This window comes from Betta splendens, chromosome 15 (assembly GCF_900634795.4).
Source record: "Betta splendens chromosome 15, fBetSpl5.4, whole genome shotgun sequence".
Lineage (NCBI taxonomy): Eukaryota > Metazoa > Chordata > Actinopteri > Anabantiformes > Osphronemidae > Betta > Betta splendens.
The window spans coordinates 19227098-19250692 of record NC_040895.2 but is presented as its reverse complement, the minus strand read 5'-3'; the positions used below and the strand labels follow the sequence as shown (position 1 = coordinate 19250692).

The 23595-nt window shown below is 42.3% G+C and overlaps 2 protein-coding genes across 4 annotated transcripts in view; both read right to left on the bottom strand.

The window, feature by feature from the left end:
- Positions 1-1311: 1311 nt before the first annotated feature.
- Positions 1312-5230, bottom strand: prph2b (peripherin 2b (retinal degeneration, slow)). Its single transcript, XM_029127834.3, has 3 exons — positions 4396-5230; positions 3379-3625; positions 1312-2558 (listed from the first exon to the last, which is right to left on the bottom strand). Exons 1-3 carry the CDS (start codon positions 4974-4976, stop codon positions 2355-2357), a joined length of 1032 nt encoding a protein of 343 aa, XP_028983667.1. The 5' UTR covers positions 4977-5230; the 3' UTR covers positions 1312-2354.
- A 532-nt stretch (positions 5231-5762) lies between these two features.
- Positions 5763-23595, bottom strand: part of ubr2 (ubiquitin protein ligase E3 component n-recognin 2) — a 34337-nt gene continuing 16504 nt past the window's right edge. For 2 of the 3 annotated variants that reach the window (XM_055502399.1, XM_055502400.1), the window contains exons 23-46: positions 15659-15761; positions 15537-15585; positions 14711-14865; positions 13729-13831; positions 13520-13626; positions 13276-13359; positions 13012-13196; positions 12721-12929; positions 12555-12648; positions 11761-11922; positions 11571-11659; positions 11436-11493; positions 10833-10981; positions 10549-10604; positions 10377-10473; positions 10240-10307; positions 9398-9536; positions 9221-9311; positions 8895-9025; positions 7491-7599; positions 7273-7407; positions 6999-7169; positions 6751-6852; positions 5763-6665 (exon numbers count right to left, since the gene is read on the bottom strand). In XM_055502399.1, coding sequence (XP_055358374.1) covers positions 6524-6665; positions 6751-6852; positions 6999-7169; positions 7273-7407; positions 7491-7599; positions 8895-9025; positions 9221-9311; positions 9398-9536; positions 10240-10307; positions 10377-10473; positions 10549-10604; positions 10833-10981; positions 11436-11493; positions 11571-11659; positions 11761-11922; positions 12555-12648; positions 12721-12929; positions 13012-13196; positions 13276-13359; positions 13520-13626; positions 13729-13831; positions 14711-14865; positions 15537-15585; positions 15659-15761 — 2788 coding nt within the window. In that variant the 3' untranslated portion in view covers positions 5763-6523. Of the gene's footprint in view, positions 6666-6750; positions 6853-6998; positions 7170-7272; positions 7408-7490; positions 7600-8894; positions 9026-9220; positions 9312-9397; positions 9537-10239; positions 10308-10376; positions 10474-10548; positions 10605-10832; positions 10982-11435; positions 11494-11570; positions 11660-11760; positions 11923-12554; positions 12649-12720; positions 12930-13011; positions 13197-13275; positions 13360-13519; positions 13627-13728; positions 13832-14710; positions 14923-15536; positions 15586-15658; positions 15762-23595 lie in introns of all 3 variants that reach the window. The other variant, XM_055502398.1, reaches the window with a different exon arrangement.

Here is a 23595-nt window from a genome sequence, read left to right as displayed (position 1 = left end):
TCTGGGAGAGGCAGCTTCTCAGTGATAAATGTTGGAATGATAAGCAGAGGTGGAATCCTGTGAGATTTACAGGTAGATCCACAAAGTGGACTCATGGTTCTTTGATATGGACATTTGAGATGTTGGCGCCAATTGGTGCCTGTTGTGATAGAAACCAGTCTCCTGTGGAGAAAGATTCAGGGTCCCTTATCTCTGGGGACTGGAAAGGACGTAGAGGCTCTTCAATGAGGGAGTTAAGTTCACATGTAGGTCAGGCTACTTCAGTCCAGACGTGGATTGCTACAGTTGGGAAGGAACTGCATACATTAAGGAAGGGCGCTCATTTGGAACCTGAGAGTTGTTTCTTGCCCTTATGCAGTGATTATTCCAATTACAATTCAAGTTACAATTTCCACAGCAGGCAAAAGCACCCCCTACTGTCCACACAGCGCTCAGAATGAGATCAGTACCAGCCATTATGTGAATGAACTATGGGGGTGACTTGTTTACCTTATTGCTAAACATAAAACTATTTTCATAGCCGAAAGTCATTAGTCCCTACTTAAAAGCCATATTATCCCCAGGTCCCTGGTTCTGGAAGCAGTGACTATGGTTGTTCAGCCAGCACCTCACAGTCAGACAGGCCCACAAAATCCCGTTCATCCACTTTTGGCCCAATATTGGACTAGAAGAGGGACCAAGTCTAGAACAGAATGACAGCAGCAGCGTCCAGCAATGTTTGACTTTAAACAGCTCATGTTCTTCTTGGTTGTTTGTTGAAAGTTTACAATCAATACATGTTGACAATAGGCCACATTCCAGCTCTGACTGGCCTTCACATTTGAAGCCAGGTAAAGTGCAAGGCAGCTGAGACGGAGATGTTACTGTTGCCTGCAGGGACGTCTCATGACAAAATACAGAGTTGTAAACGGCAGACCGGCCCTCCAGGTCCTTCCTGTGTCACCGTCCTCGTCTCCATGGGCTGACATCAGCACACTTAATCTGTTCTGAGCTCATTCAAGCCATTTATCTGCTCAGCTGCTAATCACCTGCACCGCCTGTAAGTATGTGAAACACCTACAAAACTACATTGAACATTAAAAAGTTAATTCAAAGCTTCTTCCTGCTGCATACAAACCATTGGCCTCTGAAAACACCACAAAAGGTGTGAACTCCTCCAGTATAAATCCGAAACTCTGCAGCCTTCTAGCAGTATCAGAACCTTCTCTGAGATTATTGTTCACAAACAGTTGAGGCAGAAATCAAAGGTTAGACTGTTTTTAAGGAGGCTTGACGTGGCAGCTTGTAAAGGACGACACAGACACCTCCAGCTCATCACAATCTCTTTATAGACTTTTTCAAACACAGCAGAGCAGCTACCAGCTCCAACCAACCCAAAACAACTTTCTGGAACAACACAGTAGAACAAACATTACAGCCTGACACTGAAAATGGCTTTCACTTTACACTGCAATTTAATGACTACAAACTGATCCTTACCTCTCAACCGAACCAGATCCACACACGGTGCTGTGTAATATTCAGTTTTATTAAACAGTCAGAACCACTGACCAGGACCAGACAGCTGTGGTTTTAAATCCTGAACCTCAAACCCAGGGCCCCGTTGATATCAGTGATTTCTCTTCATTTGAGATAAGGTCAGAGCCAACAATCATCTATTATGTCGGGAGCAGATTATGATTATTCTGTTCACTGCAGAGGTTCATACTGTTAAAATTGGTAATGCATGTACCTTTTGTAATGCGACATTTGTAGAACTTGTCCTCTGCCATACCGACCATTTGTCCTGAAGGTGCTGTTCAGGTCGGTCAATGCAAGGACTACACGAGCTAAAGCCAGTTCAATTGCCACTGAACAGAACCTTCTGGGGTACAGGAAAAATCCTGAACAGTAGTGACAGAACTAAGCTCCCAGGCAACTAGAGGTCCCTCAGTGATAGTGACAGGCCAAACTCAACTGATACAAGACATTATTCACTAAATGTTACGTATAAGTTGCCTCTAACACGCTTTGCAAGATTAGTGTTGGAAAACAGAGCCATCTTAGACTTGGAAGTGATGTGGAGCATCTGCCTGGAAGCATTAATGTGGGAAAGATTGTTTTAACACTTACCAGTCATCTGACTTCCAAACAAAGAGGTTTATTTACAGAAGCAGGTTTTTGTTCCCCTTTAAAAATAAGCTATTCAACATATTTACAGATGGAAAATATCAACAATGGAAATGACTTGTTCACTTTGTTGTAACCTTTATGATGGCGTATGTACAGAACATGGAGAAGACCTCTCCCATGTCTTTGCCAGTGGGTGGGGGTCGGGGCCAGGGAACCTCAGTCCTGTGTGCCGTGCATGGCTCTCAGGTGGCAGTTTCCTGTGCGTCCCCACCCTCCTCCACCTGGTTTTTCTTTCCGAGCAGCTTCAGCTTGGCGAGTCCTTCGCTGAACGTCTCTTTCACACCTTTCTCCAGCAGCCAGCCCTCGCTCTCACACTCCGGGTTCTCCGGGTCGGCCATAGTCTCCAGAGCCGTGCTCAGGTACTTCAGCCCTGCCATGTCTGCCGACTGAGAACCACAAACAGAGTCAGAAGTGACCATTCATCCTAACTGCTGTGAGAGTCCAGTACCATCGGCCTCCTCCTCTCTCTTTATGAGACACAGAGACTCGCTCTGAACCCAGTGTGTCCATGCACCAGGTATCAGTCGACAGGTGTTCACAGAACTCACTGCGGCTGGGTCATAGACTAGAAGCCCCTCAACACAGGAAACAATCAAACACCAGGTACTGCTAAATTATAGATCCTTCATGCAAGTGTGTCAGCTTCACTGTGATTTCATCCATCTTGTTGTTTTGACCCACATAGTGAGTCTCCTCTCACTCTTAGGAACCATCCCTCATCCTGTTGCTGCTACAGAAGATTAACTCCAGAATAGTTCCTGATCCCTAGTGAGCCTGACTACCGCTCAGCAGCTTAGCACGCCAGTGCTTCAGCAGCCAATTCAGATTCAATCAAGCACCTGAAAGTCACAGTATTTATTTCCTAATCTCAAATTTTCCATTGTTCATTCTAATTCTTTCTACAGGTTTTAATGTACATAGTGCATAGTCATCTTTGGGCTTAAAATGGACCTTGAATCAAATTCTTCACATCACTGAGGTGCAAGTTACAAATACAGATTTATTTAAGTAAAATAATGAATGAGCGGATGCATATGTTTACAACCTATGTTTCTCTATGTGGGACCTGGTTCATCCAGTCTGAGGTTTGGTTCTTCATGAGAAGCATCAAATCCACAGAGAAGAGTTCGTCCCAAAGATGATTTTTCCATTTTAATAAAGAAGCTGTAATGAGCTTTTGTGTCTGGAGCACATTTGAATACTTACCTCCAGGAAGATGGTGACGATAACGAGCACACCGATGCTGTTCATCATACTGCTGTAGTAAGAGAACAGGGCCTCACGACAGCCCCGGGTCCAGATGTTGAGCTCTTCAATCCGATGATCGTAGTCATAATGTGCAGAGTTGTTGGTCAGGTGGTGCTGAATACAGGGCCGGGGGGACCCAGGGTTGCAGCAGCTGAACGGCACACTGTCCATGAGGTACTTTCCTTCCACATTACTGAGGACACGGCTATAACAAGAGACCCAGAACATGGATGTCAAAGGCATTGATGTATAACATTTAGATTAAATCAAATCTACACATTTCTGTGACCACTTGCGTTGATTGGTTATGGAAGAAGCTTGAGAGTCTGGTCAACTTTTGGAGGTTCATCCAATGGAAGCATGGCTCAGTCTTGCTAAAGGTTCCTCTGGGGAGCTAACACTAATTGACAGGTATCGTCAAATGCCTCATGATAGAGTTATCTCTTAAAAGGTATTAGTGCAAAAGACGCTATGGAAACACGCACACGCCTGTAACTGGCCGCAGACCTGCAGCCAAAGTCTCCGGTGCTGTTGATCCTAAACTGTATTGAACTTCATTATAAGGTTCACACACACCAGAAAAATTTAGAGTCATTTAATAAAAAAACAAAAAAAAAAAACAAATAAACTCTCGCTTCCTCAGCCCTCTGCTTTAACCTTCATGTTGGCGTGTAATCTGCACAGAGGGGGAAATCAGATCCTGACAGATTAAAGACTTAGAAAGGAGAAGCCGGTAACTTTTACCTGCTTAAGTCCCTCGTTTATCCTCCACTGACCCTCTTACAAACTTCTGTGTCTCTCTGAAGTTAAAGGCCATGGACAAAAAACTCTCACGCGCTGTTGAACATTAACAACCCAAACTGAACAGTTTGTTCAGCCCTTGACTTAATCTGACAAATAAACCCAAATAATTTTCGCGAAGGATGGATAATTAACACGACGACCATCATCAACTAATGGCTGGACATCACTTACTCTTTGACTTCGTCGTTGCTCATGTCCAGGTAGCGATTGCTGATCCACTGCACCTCGAACCAGTCCCTGAAGTTGTTGTTACCACAGCAGCGGAACTCAATCTGCGTCATGTCCAGTGTTCTCTTCATGAAGCATCGTCCTGGCGTGTCCGTGTCTTTGTAGAACTTGATGCTGTTCTTCAAACCCTCTGCTAGCGTCAGGTACACCGCGAACTGCATGAGGAAGCAGAGCAGTGCCGTGACCAGCAGCAACACGTTGAAGCTGCAGCACATCAGCAAATACGGCTTCAGCATTGACTTCCACTTGGAAAACTTCATGGGGTCCAGGGAGTCATGGCAAACCTTCCCCCCAAAGGCGTTGGCCCCGCAGGACAGCAGGCCCACCAGGATCAGCAAGTTGGGCACGACGTGGCTCTCGTTGTTGTCCATCAACTCGCTTCTCTTCCGCAGCTCAATTTTGAAGAAGATGCCAAGGCTAAAAATGAGAATCCCCATGATAACCGAGACCCAGTAGAGCATCCACAGACCCTGAGCCAGCTTCACCCGCTTTTGCAGGGTGAACTTCACTGGCATGAACGGCATCTTGTCAGTGTCAGTCAGTAACAGATGATGGAAAAATAGTAAGTTAGTAACAAAAGGGAGGAAACTTGTCAATACCGCTGATTTAATCCCTTCCAGACAGATGCAAACAAACACGACTCGACCACAACTCCTGGTTTCAGAAGCATGATGCCACGCCACTGCTCAGAATGGTCCATCTGCCATGGAGCTACTAAACGGCCACATGAAAGTGAGGTGGGCTCCTTACCGCTTCTGTCGAGCAAGCAGTGACAAATGATCCTCAAGCAGCTCTGATCCCATTACCAGCAGATCAGCTGCTGCCTCTAATCTGATCTGATTGATAATTGGTTTGATGTCAAGCAGCAGCACTTCACTGCCACTGACAGAAACTCACCTGTCCCGCCTCATTGTTGGTCTGGAAACTGTCTTTTGCAATTGACCCATCCCACCAATGGGGGAGCAATGGGCAGCCACACATGGGGGCGCACGGAGAGAGCGAAAGTATCTTGCTCAAGAACACAGCCGGTGGGTTTTAAATTGGCAACCTTCTGCTTCCCAGACCACCGTTACCTGATCAAACACTGGTTGATAGATTCTGGACCATGTTCCAATGTTTACTGTCTTATTAGTTTTCTATGTGTTACATGTTAATATAATAAACTTGTAGAAATAATTTACTTTTACAGTAAGTCAACAGCTCTTTGGGCAGATGTGTGAGGATTTATCCTTTTCCATTTCTTTGTGTCTTTAGTCCCATGGAATTTGTGTTTGGGTAAAACTCCAGTCCATTAGACTCTATCATGAACCTCTTGTTTTAAGCTTTTTATTGTTTTTGTTATTCTTGTACAATTTTTTTTACATTTACTGGTTTGTACATATTAACAAGTGATAAACAATGCAACATGCTGTCTATATCAGTAGAAACATTTTAATCATCATCCAATTTTACTGAAACATGTGAATTGAAAACCTTTTGGCTTATTTCAATTAAAATGAAACTTGGAGCTTTTCTTCCCTATGTTTCCATTTTCTCATGTTCCAGCATAAAACCATAAAAAGACCCTATTGAAAAAAAAGTCAAACACACAAACCCGGAGTCTCTTCAAATAAAATATCAAAACTAAAGTAAAAACTGATCAGACAATAATTGATCAACAAACTGCTCTGATATGTGGCTTGATTTGTTGAACTGATTGATATTGGGCTGAAGCGCCGACCCCTTGCACTAAAACACAGGTCAGTTATTGTATTAGTTTTTATTCAGGCACATATGAACTGAAACTTCCTGCGACTGTCGACTCACTGATCAATAGAGGATGTTTTTTCAGCAGCTGTGCTGATAAATTTGCCATTTTATTGTTAAAAACCCTGAAATCTGAGCTTTTGATCAAGTTGAGGTTTTAGAACTTGGGGCTGGTTCTCCAATTTCTCATGTGGGGAGGGTGAGGGTGAGTCTGAGGGTGTTTGTGATCTCAAAAAAAACTGAAAAGTCCCTGAAGCTGATCTGGGATCTGAAGCTGACCACAAAAAGCTGACTGGGTCAAGGAGACCAGGATGGGTCATCTGAGTCACAGGTGCTGCCAGTCAATGGCGACCAGCGTCTGATTGGCCTCTTGCGCATGACCAATAACCTCAGCGATGGCGTGTTGCCTCCATAGACGCTCGATCTTCCTGTAGCGTTCCAAACATAGGTGAAGGGGGTTCCCCCGTCTGGAAAGGAAACATAGGTAGGGCTGATTCTGACATGTGCAACTTAAAAGATAAAAAATTAAATGATAAATAATCAGACTCCTACTTGAGGCCCTGATCAGTTTCTCCATAGTCGTCCAGATAAGGTGGGGGGTAGAAACAGCCCTTAGTTTTACCAGCTACAAATAGAACCTGGCTTTCTCTGACCCTGCACAGTCAACAGACACACACACACCTTAATACTCTAGTAGTAGCTGCAGTACAGGTACAAACAAGTCCACCTGTGTGCTTCTTGTGGACCCCTGCTGACACCAAGTGTCAGTTGAAAGCCGCAGCACTGTCCAAGCGCATTACCTGAGGAAGAGTCCGAGGCCGGCGCCACAACTAAAGGCGTGGGCAGTGCAGGCTCCTACGTCCTCTCCATCCACCTCAGTCTGACAGCAGTAGCTCTGGGAGCACAACATGGAGCCACACAACAGGCACAGGGTGGGGGCACGGGACTTGTCTCCACCAGACCGAGGACACCTACACAGGTAAGACACCGGGACAACTTGAGACTGCATAAAGTATTTTGGCAACGTGTCATCATATGATCAGTTGTAGTCATCATCATGTATAAAGCCCTGACGTGAAGCTTGACGCCTGGTTGATCAGAGTGCTGTAATCTTCTGGCAGGTCGATCAAACTGTTGGACTCTCTGGGGAACCTGATGCGGGCCCCTCCACCCTGCAGAGTCTGTCTTACAGTGGGATGACAGCACCAACTGGATGACATCACACAGACAAAGCACGTGAGACATGTTCTACAGCTTCATATTGTGACAAACATGACACCGATGTGTGTCACCTGTGTATGAGTGGCTCCAGCAGCGTCTGGTGGCTGTGGTATAGCTGCACCAGGTTACAGGGCAGACTGAGGTAGCTGCAAAGCGCCTCCCACTGCCCAGAACCTGCAACTACAGTACAAATCATTTTCACAATGCAGGAGTCAACAACAAAAACAACAATTCAACATCCCAACCTGGACGACTGGGAATCTTCAAACTCTAAGATCATTTGTTAAAAATCTATTTTCTGGTGTTCTTGTTCAAATGCTTGGGGGTAAAAACCTGCAGGTTTTCCCACAGTTAACAGGTAAAGTCAAACCTTTTTAGCTTGTATTTACTTTAGGTTTTCAGTTTGCATGTTCTCTCTTCTCTCTTGACTGTGGGCCAGAGTACCCAAAGACATGCGATTAGGTTAATTGGCTACTCCCCACACACACACACTGTGTGTGTGGCCCTGAAATTGACTGGCGACCTGTTCAGGGTGAACCCCGCTTCTCGCCCTCAGCAAGCTGGGATAGGCTCCACCCCCCCGCGAAAACCGGTAATAAATGGCTCGATGGATGGATGGATAAAATACACAAATCTAACATTAGTTACTTCACTGACATTAACCTCAGTCAAGCCCCTCTGGGTCTAATGCAGTGCTTCTCAGTTATTTTTCTGTTACGCCTCTCCGAAAGTAGTAAACAATTTGCGCCCATCCCCTCAGAATTTGATAAAAACCTAAAATTAAGCTTTTATACATTAGAGGCAAGTTTCAAACCTCAACCTTAGCATCAGTAGAGTACCGAGCTAAGCACTGCACCAAACAGTACATGTGCTTTTAATATATGGTATGGTATGGCTCCTTTATATAGGTTCAACAGTTCAGTGCTTGCCGGTTTACTGAAGTAGCGTTCACAAAGCAGGACGATTGTTGGCAATATTTGTCATGTTTTCGCGGTAAAAACTCCAGCAACTAATCACTACGATTGTGTTGTAATGTTTTTAAGTGAAGCCTCAACTTATTTGGCTTCTTGCTGTCCGCTGCCAACAATTTTAGACACAGTAAACATAGCGGTCTTTCCATGTCTCCCACTGTAGTCACAGTTAAGCCAATCGTTGCATTCGCTTCGTCATATTTCCTCGTCTTAACTTTCAAGAGACTTACGTTTGTCTCATTATCGCCTTCTGACTCCTCGCCCCTCTTTTTATTCAATTTAAATACTTTTCGGTGGTTTCTTTTCTGCCCTTCATATGCCCTCTGTGCTGTGTCTTATTCAATGCAAAAAACTACCTGCGTCAAAAAAGCATATTCCAAGGTCACACACGCCCCCCTCCTGGCATCACCCCTCTATTTGAGAAACACTGGTCTAATGTGTCAGAGAAATTCAAACCGTTTTTCCATTCACTGACACTTTGTGGCTGTGTTACTGTGTTGTTACCCAGCAGGTCTGCAGGGGGCGCAGTTGAGTTCAGATAGTGGAAGAACAGAGCGGCAGCACGGAGGAATGGCAAGACCCCGGCTTTAACCCAGCGCCATAACTGCCAGCCCGAGGACACTTCAGGTAACACACTGAAATGACAGTAGGTAGTAAAAGTACCAAACACATGGAGCCCACATCAGATACATTCTGTTTATTAGGACATGAAATTCAAAGTGTGGAAACACATCATTCACAACTTCGGCTTATCATTTATGTGACCCCAATAGAAAATGTTTCACACCTACAGACATTAGATGCAATTTAAATAAAACAGCTGATATTACCTTTCCAGGTGCTTCCTCAGTGCTCTGTAAAGCTGACAGGTAAGTTCTTCCTCCTGTGATCCTACACTGTCCTGATCCATACAAACATCCTCTGCAGCAGCCATAAGAGAGAGATAGAACCATGAAAACAAAGTCCTACATGTGTGGTTTCATATCGGTGAGGAGGAGGGATGTCACCTGTGGTGGAAGTAAGCAGGATCTGAACCAGGTGAGCTATGACCACTAGGTGAAGCAGGTGCAGGTGGGCCGAGTCTACTACGCTCCGTCCTGATTGGTCCAGACAGTGCATAGAGCTGTAGGAGAGGACACTGTACACCTGAAAGACAGAAGCGGAACTGGATTCACATCTAACTAAGTTTTACCGAAGGGTCATTCTCAGGGTGTAGTTTGTTACTTGGCTGTTAAAACAAGTCGTTCCAAACTATTATTAGATACTTTCAATAAACAGAACACACCCTCAAGTCAGCTTTTGCGGTTCCACATCACACTTAAATGCTGCATGATAACAATCAACTGAATCAGTGCTGAAGGTGTAGCTCATCTCCACCAACACCTGCCTCAGACTGTGTTGTGACCCCATTTTGGACTCTACTGGAACCGTCAGGCTGTGTTGTGGTTCCTGCTACAGATCCTGCAGCAGATCTTTTAGGTTCTGTTAGTCTGTCAGAGTTAGACAAGGATTAAGAGCACATCCTACAGACACTGTGCTGGACTGAGATATAGGGGAAACTCTGCCACTAAATCTCATTTTGATCATCTAAGACCAAAGGTGGTGCCATGCACACCAATGGTTCCCTTCCTGGACCCGTTTTAATAAATATGAGAGCAGTTCTGGAGATGTTCTAGCTATCACAACTGGACCCTTCAAATCTTTACACTAACCTGTTTCTCCAACAACAACAACCAGGTTTGAAGACATAATGCTGACTAATCTAACCCACCCACCAACCGTTGCAACAGTGTCAGAGGTCAATGTGTTTAAACTGATCAATATGAAGACACGAAGCAGTGAAACTCACCAGTAGGTGAAACATGTCAACTTCAAGGATGCATGGAGTGTTTTCCACTAGAGTGTCTGGGACCAGAGCTAAAAGCACAAACAATTTACAGATTTAACAAATGTTTATTTCCACAGGGACATGATTTGAGCGTTTACCTGTGAACAATCTGAAAAAGTGCGTATGAACGGTTTTCAGGGGAGCTGCAGTCCAGCAGGTAGAACTGAACCGGGTCAAAGCACTCAAACAATCGTCCTGCAACATAGCAAAGGGACTCCATTATCTACTGCGCCGACTCGACCGTGCTGTGTCACAATTTGTAAAAGTCACCTGTCGACAAGGTAAACTTCCAAACAAGGGCTTGTCCTCATCCATCAGAAGACGCTCTGCAATGAAAATGTGGAAATGTGAACAGAACTGCTGACATGTCTATTCTTTTAGATTTTGATCTAATGGACCAGTCCAGTGGTGCTCTCTAGACCTTTCAGGACTGATTTCATGGACTCAAGCTTTGCTCCATAGCGCCACGCTCCAGCTAATGACATCACTTATTCCACAGTTACTAAGAAGGTGTGTTTGCTTTTGTAAAGTTTGAAGGTCATTTGTGTACATACCTATACTCTGGATGGTGTAGGCGCAGGTGGACCAACTCAACACTGGGACTCTGTGGTCCTGCTCATTAGGGTTTAGCTTCAATCCCACCTTGTAGGTTGACATGCTGAAGGTAGTGATCATTGCACTGATGCTGCTGGAGAACAAGTTCCTGTGGAATGTAGTGACACAATAATCAACTGTTGCATGTGATGTTTCACTCCATTTGTGCCAGTTATTACCATCTCAATCTGTCCAAAGATCACGTCTGGACCATGACACATGTTCTGTCATTGTCTGTCAGTATGCATGTTTATATGCCTCCACACCTGGCACACATGATATAAAGCCAACCCGCCCACTCACACTTCACGGTCCCTGGGTCGTGGCTGATAACACATCTTGCCCACGTCGGGACAAAAGGTTGAAGGCAACAGCTTTGTGTCATCTGGAGATCTACACCCCAAAATCACAGTATCTGCTGTTCTCAAGTTCATGGTAGTGACGGTACCATGAAACTAGCACAGAGTCACTAAACCGGAATGGAAGCCTACTGTACAGTTTCTAGTCATTCAGACTTAGATATGAGACATCACTAGGACTCGCAGAAACAGCTGTAGACTCACTGCGGATTAAAGTCGACTCTGAATCCTTCTGGAACCTCAGGCTCAGCTTCCCCTGAATCTGAAAACAACAACAAAGACACACCATGATATGGGACTGACTGCCGCAGTCTGATGAATGACTGACGCGTGACTGACCACCAGAGCACTTCCTGTAGTAGAACTGTAACGCTGCTATCTGCTGACTGGTTGTATTAAACCACACCTCCAGACTGGGATGATGAACACTAAGGGGGAAAGACCACCTGTCAGCAGGTTCTTTAGTATAACAAACCTGTGATGCATGTCAGAACATGGAGACAAATAGCGGGGCAGTGACGATACTCACCTGCGGTCAAGTGAACGCGTGTGTGGCAGTAGAGGGACCACAGTGTTGCTGAGACACTCGCAGAGTGGACACAAGAACTCGCCATTCTCCACATCATAGCTAGTGTGACCTCGAAGACGCTGTTGACGTCTCTGTTCTTTGAACTGCACTGCTTCAAAATACCTGGACGCAGAAAGGAAGAGAGATCTGGAGAAAGGTCTGACAATGAACATCCACTTCTGGCTCACACATCAACTCTCTCACTCAAAACTGCAACTGTGTAAAACTTCCATCAAATCCTCAACCGGCCAAAACGGCATGTGACGGATAAACCCTCTGCTGTCTGGCGGTTGACCACATGGGTCAGTCAACAAAACCAACAGCACTGAGTTCAAAGTGAATAAAATGATGACGACATCTGACCCATAAAAAAGCTGCTAGTTTTAAACTGTGATGGCACAGATACTGATCACAGTCAATCAGTAACACGCTTTTTTTTAAATGAAGTGCTCAAAAGTCCATCTTGGTAGGAATTCATTTCCACAGTTTAAAGCTCAAAGTCTGGACTGTAGAAGACAACGAAAGGTGCTCAGAAATACAGGACTTAGAGAATAGAACCCAGAACGAAGAAGCTGTGAACACACAGGTTTGCCGACCAGGCTGTGCTGTGTCTTGGTGGACAAGCATTAGCTCAAGACGTGGCCGGACTTCTCACTACCATCTGTTTATATGTGCAACCAAAATCTCCTGGCAGTTGTGAGCAGAGAGACTGTCCTCTAATGTATCTATTACACATATAGGCATGCAGGTCTTACCTCTGCCAGCAGGTGGCATGCATGATGTGCCCACAGCTGGCAGTATGAATGCCCAGTGACAAATCTGGATGCATGAACAGTGGGTCATAACGCTCTGAAACACATTTTGACATTTCAATCAGCTCACATATCCTTATCTATGACTGTGCTGCGGGTGTCCGCTCACCTGGGTCTGGCAAGTTGCGGTGGCGGTCTTTGGACAGAACTGTCGACCTTTGGACAAATGCCGCAAGCACCATGGCTCTGCCATGACATCGGAGCTCTTGCTCCTCCTGACACAAGATACAGGTGACCAACTGATGATGATGAGCTCCACCCACCCTCCAAGGACCAACACAGACCTGTGGAGCACAGGTGGGCTCCAAAATGGCCAGACTGATTGGAAGAAAGGGGAGTAAATGTTTGTCAGCCCCTACACACTGGCTCTGCAGAGCCAGATCTCAATATGCAGGTGTACCTGCTCTCTGCAGCAGCAGCAGATGTCGAGGCCTCCAGCTCCTCTAGACTCTGTTGAAAAAGTTCTTTATTCTCATTGATGAAATGTTTCTGCATTTCAGACATCTGAGCCATGATCTTCTCCCTCCTGAGCCGAGCCATCTCTGCTTTCCTCTTCCTCTCTGCTTTGTCTTTGTCTCTGACGGCCTGTGGGAGACAGTAGATGTATGCAGGCAAGCTAAAACCAACTGCGTGAACCATCACGGAAGCAGCTGATCTATCTGACCTCCTCTGGTTCTTGTCCTTGTCTGAGGCTGACCGTGGATGTGGATGATGTTCGTTGTCTCATCGTTTTTATGTTTGCCACCATCTACACAAGCAAGCAATAAATAAATAAATAAATAAATGGACAAAGCTGGGCTGAAAGACAGCACGGAAGCACTGATCCTAGAAGCACTGGAGCAGGCTCTGAGTACTAGATCAATAGAGGCTGGGATCTACTATTCATAGTGAATTAGCTCAGAGTTTACCTTAAGAATCCAGGTGATCATATCTTTGTGCATTTCCAGATGAGGAGCATTTTGCAGACTTTCCATCAGAGCCAGGACACTTCCTGAAGTACTGGCTTCACCTGGACCTGTGCACATAAGGAAACAGGAGGTGAACAGATTTAAACCAAGACATGAAGATAATGTTGGCAATAAATGCTGGGTGTTATGGGAGCTGTGCCTGCACTGACGTGTGATCTTGCAGGTAAAGTTGAAGGTAACGTCTTCGTCACCGCGGCTGTTCTCCAGTTGCTGCTGTTCCTCCAACAGGGCCATGGCCACCAGGTGAAGAACCTGAGAAGAAGAAAAAAAAAATCACTAAATACAGCTAAACCACCATAATACACACACAAGGTCAAAGCTATTTAAAGTTGAAACTGCTCAGTATTATCCGAGCAAAGATAAGGATACATGTGTTTTTTTTGTAGTTTGACCCAGTGTCAGTGACCTGACGTTTTCATCGTCAGCAGGGAAAGTTTCAAACAACTTTTTCCTCTTAGGACAGTTACCACCGTGTATTGTAGCGATGACAATATTTACTACTATCTACTTGTGATTTTATCTGGTTAAGACTATGACTTGCATCCAAAATAGCTCTCTTCATTAATGTTCAATATCTAGGCTTCAACTGTGTGTACCTGCACATGCTGACGTTAGCTATGAAACAAAGAGCCGAATCTCAGCTTAAGTGGAAAATAACAGGAACCTTTGTCATAGTAATGTTACACACACTCACCTCAATGAGCTGAGGATTCAGTAACGTAATGGCTTCAGAAAACCTCGAACCTCTGATTAAAAACAGCAGACACCTGTTTGCATATTCATAGAGCTGCAAAGTGCATTTAATATGTTTCTTTTCTTTCGGCGCAACCTAGACTCATTAGACATATGTACTTGATTCTAATTGTCTGCTGCTTTTGAAAGGCTGGGTGAAATAAAAGGAACTGTTTTCTGACTTATTAGGATTATAATAGGCTTGTCATTGCACATTTCTATACAACCAAACACTTTGAACAGTCCTGTAACTATACCTAAAAGAACAGATGCTTCCGTGTATCTATGCTACTATTTGTTCCTCAGTCTTTAAAACAATCAAATGTAGAAAGACGTAATGTCCATTTAAAGAGTCCATCACATCTGAGAGTCATTAGGTTAAACGTGTTTGTGTCTCACCCTCTGTAACATGGACTCGGTCCACCCCCCCCCGCTGGGCTCCACAGCCCACTGCAGGACGGCACCCTCCATGGCCAGTAGCACATCACACTGCAGTAGGTTGACCAAGCTGGCAAACAGAGGGCAGAGAGGGGGAGGTGGAGGGGGGGGCAGGGCTGGACAGGACAGGATGTTACCATGATGAGAAGCTGCAAATACATCACTGACAACAACTGGTCAGGAGTCAAATACATTATAGTCCCAGGAGGTAACTGATCTGTCATCATTGTTTCCGTTCAGGTTTTCCTCGCTTGAGCGATCAACCTAAACTAGAAAAAGTTGAAAGAAGAAAATGCGTGGGACGAAGACGAGCGCAAACCCTACTCCATCTGTATCAGTAGTTTGACCTGTCAGGTAAACTGTTTGAGCTTAATTATTTTTTGCAGCTGTGCTGTTCTAATGGAGACAGAAGGTGGGGGAAAAACAGGCTGTGATATCATTCACTCAAGCAATATACACTAATGGAAAAGCTAAAAAACTTGAACCAGAAGCTGATGAAGAGGAAAGCTAAATGATGATTCTTATAGACTGGTAAGAAACAGCCCACATGGTGCAAAAAACTGTTTCCCAAACACCACCCTAGGAGAAACCAGGTCCAGGTTTTATACAGAGTAAATAAACCCAGGTTAGATTCATAGATGATGTTGTAATAAATATATTGGTTTGGTGGTATGCCCTGTTGTTTAATGTAAAAACTAGTTTAAAGATGACACGCACGCAATTATTGTATTATTGCCATAGATATCACACCAATTTTGGATCCATGTCACTAATAAAATGTGCTTACCTGTGTCATCTCCGTTGTGTTTTCTCAGCTTCCTCTGAGCCTCCTCAGCCTGAAACACACACAGTTACCATGGCAACACCCAGAATTATGACTCAGACCAATACTCAGACCAGGGGACGTACCTTGGACTGGTCAGCTCTGCTGTAGTGATAGAAGTAGAGGTTGAAATGTTTGTTCCATTCAGGACGCAGTTCATACAGACCCCGACCAGTCACGCCTGGCTTCCTGTAGAATAGGCAGACAATGTCACAGGCCAAGAAAAAGATGATGTGGCGCAAGAACCAGCTCCAGACTGAGAGCACTAGAAAAGTAAATTTGAGAAATTTCGTGGGAGAACTGTTTTGTTAACCAAAAGAACGCTGATAAGTTGCTGACGTAAAGACGTTTACTACAACAAAACGATGACAAAGGTAAAAAGGTGACAGATTAAAAAGGTGACCAAGGTGCATTATTGACGATCATGAAAAAGCTATGTTGAAAGGATTGAAGGAAGTATTTGTGGTTAATTGCTCAACTGTAAAACAGTTTAATAACTAGTCAAAACCAAATATTTTGCCATTTAAAAAAAAGGTAATGACATAGGTGCTTTTATTTTGAAAAGAATTAGAGGGTGTGTGGTGATTACTAAACTATAAAATTGTCTTTTGAATTTATCATTCAAAAGCAACAATAGTACCATTAAAGCTAAAAATTTGGATTGGTGCTTATAATTTGAAAGGACTTAATTATCCACACATTTCCACTTCTCTTCCACTTCCCTTAACTATTAATTAGTCTTTAAATGGTCATAATTAACCAGTCGAAAGCAGATATACTACTGCTAAATATAGCAGCACTCTTGTTTGACAGCAATTACTTTCTACGGTGCTTTGCATGAGATCCACTGTTGATTTTTGTTGATGACTGAACATGATTTTACATATATTTGGACACAGATAAAAAACAAAAGAACGACATTCATTAAAAAGACATACAGTTCTTTTGACCACTAAAGCCTATCTCTCTCTCTCTCTTCCGTCCCTCGATTTGGAAATGTTTCACAGCGTGACAGCGTCCATCCCACGTTGGACGAAGCCTCTCTGCTCTCTAGTAACATGGCCATGTTGCTTAGTGTCCCCACTTCGTGGCAACTCAGAGTGGAGCCCAGGACGCAGAGTCACAGTCTTACACGCCTCTTTGCATGTTCTCTACAGCCGCCACCCCTATTGCATAGAGACTGTGTCCACCTAAACTATATAAGTCACAAACAAATCAAAGAGTAGTGACTTACCAGAATTTAATAAACATCAAAACAGTTCCTCTTACAAAACAAAGTAAAAGTAAGCTAATAAAGTGTGGTTTATTAAATATCAGATCTCTCTCATCTAAATCCTTGTTATTAAATTACTTGATAAGTGACCATCACATAGATCTGTTCTATCTCACTGAAAGCTGGCTGCAGCAGGATGAATGTTACTTTAAATTAGTCGACTCCAATGAGCTACATCAACTATGATGTTCCTAGAAGTACAGGTAGAGGTTGAGGAGTAGCAGCACTTTAAAAACCTCAGAGTTATTAATTACTGCTAAGCCTAAACATAGTTCTAACTCATTTGAGAGTCTAACTCTCACCCAGACTCTAAAACACAGAAGCCAGTTGTGTTTGGCAGGTTTACTGTCCTACTGCTCCTTATTCAGAGTTCTAAACTGAATTCTTATCTGATTTAGTTCTAAACACAGATAAAGTCATAGTGGGAGACTTTAACATTCATATAAATGTTGATAGTAACTGGCTTGGTGCTTTTATTTTAAAAGGATTTAGAGAAAAAGTGTGCTTAATTACTACACAATGCAATTGTTTAATATCAGTAATTATCAATAATAACTAGTAATAAGCATGGAACTGCTGCAGACACTGAGCATCAGGAGTTTGACCTGTCAATCAACCCTGCAGCTGTGCCGTTGCCAATAGGCGGGAAAATCAGGCTTATTCTGCTCTGTGAAAGGAGAGTTTCACCCCTGATAAACAGGCCTGTTCCAGCAAAACCTTAATAGCTATCACAAAAATAACTTTACCTTTTTTAAATTTGGAATTTATAAAGTGAAGAAAGGTTAAAAGGATTCAGAGGACGTCTGTGTGCGGGTGCTTTTATTTTGAAAAGGTAAGGCAAGAGTACATTTTTGTTTACTACACTGTCAAATACTCTCATTACACATTAGAAATGATTTAGTCAGAATCAGAAATTTTACTATGAACGCTAATAAATTGCATTGAGGCTTTTATTTTGAAAGGATTTGGAGGGAGTGTGTGTAGTTATTTATTAAATTGTACAATAGTCTTTTTAAATAGTCATGATTAACCATTTAAAAAGCAAAATTACTGCTTTTAAAACTGAATATTTTGGAATATAATTGGTGCTTTTACTTGTGGCTAAATACTAAACTTAATAGTCTCATTAAGTAGTCAAAATTGGTATTAAATCTAATAATTTTGATTTGTGCTTCCATTTTGAAAGGATTTAGAGGACGCGACAATGTAATGAACTATTCAGTAATATATGGACACTGAGCCTTAGGAGGTTGACCTGTCAAACTGTTTCTAAGCTCAGTCACTCATCTACTACAGCATTGCTGTTGTCATGAAGACGAAAGTGGGGGAAAATCAGGCCCACTCTGCTCCATGAAAGCAGAGTTTGACCCCTCATGAACAGGCTTGTTGAGGCAAAACCATAATAGTTATCACAATTTCACAAAAGTCCCTTTTGGCATGTCACCCAAGCGTCTGCCAAAATTCATTATTAGAGTCTATGGGGGAAATAAAGGATTTCTCTGCGCTTTGAGGTTGATAGCGACTAAAGTATAGGCCTGATGGCTTAGTGTAATGGAAAAATTTTGCCTTGTGCTATTTTTTATACACTCGTCATGTGCTGGTTAGATGCAATACTGAACATTCTTACACAAACAAATAATCTCTTGCACCCTGTCGTACATCAAGTCTAAACATCTGATGTTCCATTTGACTGACTAATAATTTATGATATATGTTTGTCTTTTACACTGGACTCTGGCTCCATCCTATCTGACTCCCCACTAGACCCAAGGCTGGTAAAGCGAATGCATCTTGTCTTGGAAGCTCGATGTTCCTTCCTTTGGATAACAAGACATGACAATGCAGAAGTGAGAAAGCAAACATTCTCACTCACAGCGAGATAAGGTGGCACAAACAATTCCATTGCTGCAGAGAGACCTTCCACCAGAGCCAGAGAAAGGGGTTAAAAGGCAGAAGCAACTTGAGGATCGTGGGCTCTTTGCATCACACCTTCGTGGTGTGTGCACTGATCTCCCCAGCTGGTTTTTGGTTTGTTGATTTGCACGATCAACATCCATGCTTTTTATTTGCTTTCCCCATTATTTTTATTTTCTTTATTATTTCAATAAATCGCACAAAAGGACAACTCTCTCTCATCTACGTCTTTATGGAAAATTTCCAAAACACTTAGCCAAACACATCATTAGAATGACGATTCAGTGAAAAAAATTAGGTTGATAGGGGGAAAATTGCGGCTGTAGTGATGAGTTAAAGACAGAAGTTTTGTCTTAAAAAAACAAAAGACGTGCCCTCGCACTCTATCTGTGACATCACACACTCCAGCTCACGCATAAATACTATTGAAAAGCTTAAAAAAAAAAAAAAAAAACACACCACCTGATATTTAAACGCTCACAAGTTGAAAAATATAAAACGTATAGCGTTTATAACGTGGATTTATGTGGAGAAAGTTGAAAGATAGGCGCTTTTGAAGTTTGAATGACAATTCTATGCCAAAGTAGGATGATGACAGATGCCGATGAAAAGACGTACATTGACAAAAAATTGAATTACGATTCCCATAGACCACCATTATAAAAACACGACGAAAAAAGTTGAAAAGCTGAAAGCATGAAAATAGGCCCCATCTCCTAGCAATGATGCACGTTTAGAAAGTTGAACGACGTTTATACAATTAAGCGTTGAGCCTATGAAACCGACCGAAAAACAGGGTAATAAGAAGTACTAGAAAAGCATTTCAGGGGAAAATGCAGTGAATGCTTTCATGCTCAATATATTGCTTGGGAATAGCTGAAACATTGAAAGTTCGCTTCATTTGATGAAATACAACTTAATTATCAAAAAATAAATAGTTTTGAGTTTAGTAGCTGAAAGAAAAGCTGATAGTTGTGGAAACATTTAAAACAGCTGGAATCAGATGCAGATTAGGCAGTTGAGATTTAAATTGAGAATTGGAGCTTTGAAGGAAGGATTCACAGGTATTTGCTAAGGTATTTGGTATTTGCTCTTGAATCTACTACTGGGCTTAAGCTATAGATCTGGATTGAAAGAATTTAGAGGAAACAAATATGGGTAATTGTTATAATATTAAGAGTCTCATTAACTAACCAAAAACAGCAAGTCAAAAGCACAATATTGCTAATAAAAGGATGGATTTAAATGGGCGCTTTTATTCTGAAAGGATATGAAGCATGTTAATTTTGCTAAACTGTAAAATAGTCTCATTCACTAGTCATAAATAACCAGTCAAAAGCACAATTAACGGCATTTAAGCTAAAGCTCTAGATTGATGTTTTTATTCTTTCAAGATTGAGGTAGTGTGTGTTTAATTACAAAAAAGTGTAATGACCTCATCATTAATGTACATAAAGCTGTTGTGGACACCGAGGATCAATATTAAAGAAATAGATAAGGCATTTCCATAAGAAAATGTACAGTGAATGCTTCCATGCTGAATAAATTCCTGAAGAAAAAAAGTGTAGCTGACACTTTTAAATAACTGAGAAAAGCTGAAGCATGTAAAGCATAGTTAATTGTATCTGAAGAGAAATAGGAGTTGTTTAAACAAAGTTGAATTTTTACAGAAGAAGCTAAAATAGTTGAATTTCAAATTGAAGAACTTAAAAAAGATTTGATAATATTGAAAAACTGCTGAAAATGAAAGAAGGAAAAAGGTTTGCTTAATTTGACGTAATTTAGCTTAACGTATTAAGCAGCTAAATATTATAATTAAAGTTTTAAGTTCAAAAGCTGAAAGAATAGCTCAAAGTTGTGAAAATATTTGACGGAAGTATCCGCAAATAATTGTTAAAAAGTGAAACAGTCTAATTAACCAGACAAAAGCAGAAACAGTGCAAGTGAAGCTAACGATTTTGATTGGTGCTTTCTTTTGAAACGATCAGGAGGTGGTGTGTGTGTGTGTGTGTGTGTGTGTGTGTGTGTGTGTGTAAAATTGTTAAACTATACATTTGTAGTCATATTTAACCAGACAAATCCAAAGTGACAAATAAGTTAGAAAATTGAATCAGTGCATGTGCAGGAAATTGCACAGCAGTAAAATAGTCTTATTAACTAGTCATAATATTATATTATCATATTATTTTATCTAAAAATCTGAATTGGTGCTTTTGTTTTGAAAAAAAAATATGACAAAAGCATGTAGCAATTGCTAAACAGTACAATAGTCTTAATACATAGTCATAATAAACCAGTTCAAAGTAGAAATATTTCTAGCCAAAGATCTGATTTGTTCCTTTTATTTTAAAAAGGAGGATTTTTCTACTTCCGCCTCTCGAGGAGTGCAGACGTGTTTTCTTTCTGCTCCCACTCTGCTTTTGCTTGCAGTGTCCTTGTCTTGTCTTTTTCTGAGCACCCTGATCTGCTATTCTGGAATAACATTATGGAGCTAATCAACTGGTCACTCAGCGCATTGGACAAAATGTTTTCACAAAGGAAAGAATCTCCGGGAGAACCACTCTGCCCCTTGGGGACTTTTGCCTTCGGCTACGTGCGGGACGCGTGGGATTCCTGGTGCCCCCTGTGTCTGGAGCCTCTGTCCATCGAGGATGCAGAGGATCTATTCATATTTTGGACTTTGATAACTGGGCTACTCATGATTGGCTTTGGTGGTGCCCTGCTTTATCGGAAGATTGGAAAGATTGGAAAATCTGTGGCCGGCTCATTGGCGTGTCCACCGGCTGTGGAGCTGCAAACGCCGACGGGGGCCATGGTTACTCGGCTGACGGAATTACACCAGAGGATTGCCCGGATTGAAGGACTGATCTGTAACATCTCAGCCCGTTCGGATGCCCGGATCACAGGACTGACTAATAAGATCTCAGCCCGTACAGAGGAAGACAAGAGACAGAGGGATAACATCTGCAGACAGACTAAACACTTGGTGAATATGGTGACAGCCTTGTCTGACAGGCTTGAGGAGATGTCACGGGTGACCCATGGTCCCACAAGAGGCGAAGAAGCCCTGAGTTCTGACCCATTGGAGTATTGATCTAGACAAATTAGTCATGGATTGTTAATATGTATTAATTTTGGCTGTGTATTACTCTGTCCCTTCTCCCTCACCCCTCCCTTCCCGGGTCCAATCTAGCTCACCAGCTGTGCCTCTATCTATCCTCTTCCCCTTATTGTGACTCCCTTCAAGGACAACTGTTGGACTGACCTGTAAACATCTTGGTCGGCCTCGGTCATACTTCTATAAACAACACTTCATTACACTGATTCAGATACACCCCCCCCCCCTCTCTCCTTACAGTCTCACTGTCTGCTCTCCGACCTTATCTATCTGTCCTGATGAATCCAAGAAAAAATTCCAGCAAGGTTTCCACTTGTACTGTGTGATACTGTATGTGTGTGCGTTTTATTTTTACTGTTTGTACTGCAATTTGCTTCCACTGTCGGACTAGCGCCGGGTAACCTGGCTGCTGATGGGAATTTCCCCGCTGTGGGACTAATAAAGGCATTCTTAATTCTTAATTTAGAGTGTGTGGGCTTAATACGTAAACTATAAAATAGTCTAATTAACTAGTCACAATTACGCATTAAAAAGGCACAAATAATGCTATTAAAAAGGTAAAGATATGAATTGCTGCTTTATTTTAAAAATATTTGGAGTAGGTGTGCATGCTTAATTTCTAAATTATGAAATAGTCTCATTAACTAGTCACAATTACGCATTCAAAGACACTAATAGAATAGAGGCTAAACATATAGATTGGTGCTTTTATTTTGAAATGACTTATGTGCTAAACAAAAAGCTGAAGGTTGCAATAGTTTAAAGGTCAACCTGATGCAAAGGTGAATATGCCAATACAACATTATCTATGAATCATAGGTTAACAGGGCTGAGAGAGCACCTGTTGAGTTTTATTTTTGAGGAGTGAAAATTGTGGCCACAGTCGAGATTCAAAAGTGCCAGTCTTCTGCGTTTCTCCCCAGAAGCCAGCGAAACATTTCCATTGGAGTCTATGGGAGAAATTCATAGAGACGAGTTGAAGAGAAAAGTTCTGTCTTAAAAAAACCTGTCCTCACACTCTAGCTGTGACATCACGCACTCTAGCTCACACAATACACACTAATGGAAAAGCTGAGATCTCCTCAAAAACCACCCTATGCTTAAACTGCTAACTATTAAAGATATTAAAAAGCTGAATAGATTAAGAGTTTTGTAATTTAAATGATGTCTGTAGCTTAAAGTAGGCTGATGTAGTTAAAGATAAAGTAGCCAAAGCTAAAGTATGAAAGATATGAATAAGAAAACTAGCAGTCTCCTCAAAAAGCTGAATATTTTGATATTGTATTGGCTTTTGTAGCTTAAAGTAGTAGTTACGCGCCAAAAAACGGACAGAAGAAAAATAAGAAAGAAAGATGTCCAATGGAAAAAACTAAACAGTGAATGCTGGAAGCATCTATTTCTCAAAGATCAATGAGTGAAGTTGAACTCCTGGTTTCTGCAGGAATACTGCTGCCTCATTTAGCCAGGGAGGAAGGACTTTAGGCCCTAAGTGGGGAAATCCAACATTACATGTACTAATTACTGACACAACAACTGGTGTAGGGTTGATGGTTGGTTCAAAAATCATGGTAGGTTAGACATACATTTCCACTCGCATTGTGTGAATGGACAGCTTCCTTATGTGATGTTACTGGGAAATGCTCACACACATCACACACAACCAATACAAAGGCCAGAGAGTCCCACACTGTCCTTTCACTTTAAGGCAAGATCACAGA

What these genes read in the sequence shown, in the direction of transcription:
- prph2b (XM_029127834.3), bottom strand. Translation starts at nt 4,976, where the DNA reads ATGCCGTTCATGCCAGTGAAGTTCACCCTGCAAAAGCGGGTGAAGCTG. An exon ending in AGCAACGACGAAGTCAAAGA is followed by an intron (nt 3,626 to 4,395) that starts GTAAGTGATGTC and finishes CTCTTGTTATAG; the next exon opens with CCGTGTCCTCAGTAATGTGG. An exon ending in TCGTCACCATCTTCCTGGAG is followed by an intron (nt 2,559 to 3,378) that starts GTAAGTATTCAA and finishes TGTGGTTCTCAG; the next exon opens with TCGGCAGACATGGCAGGGCT.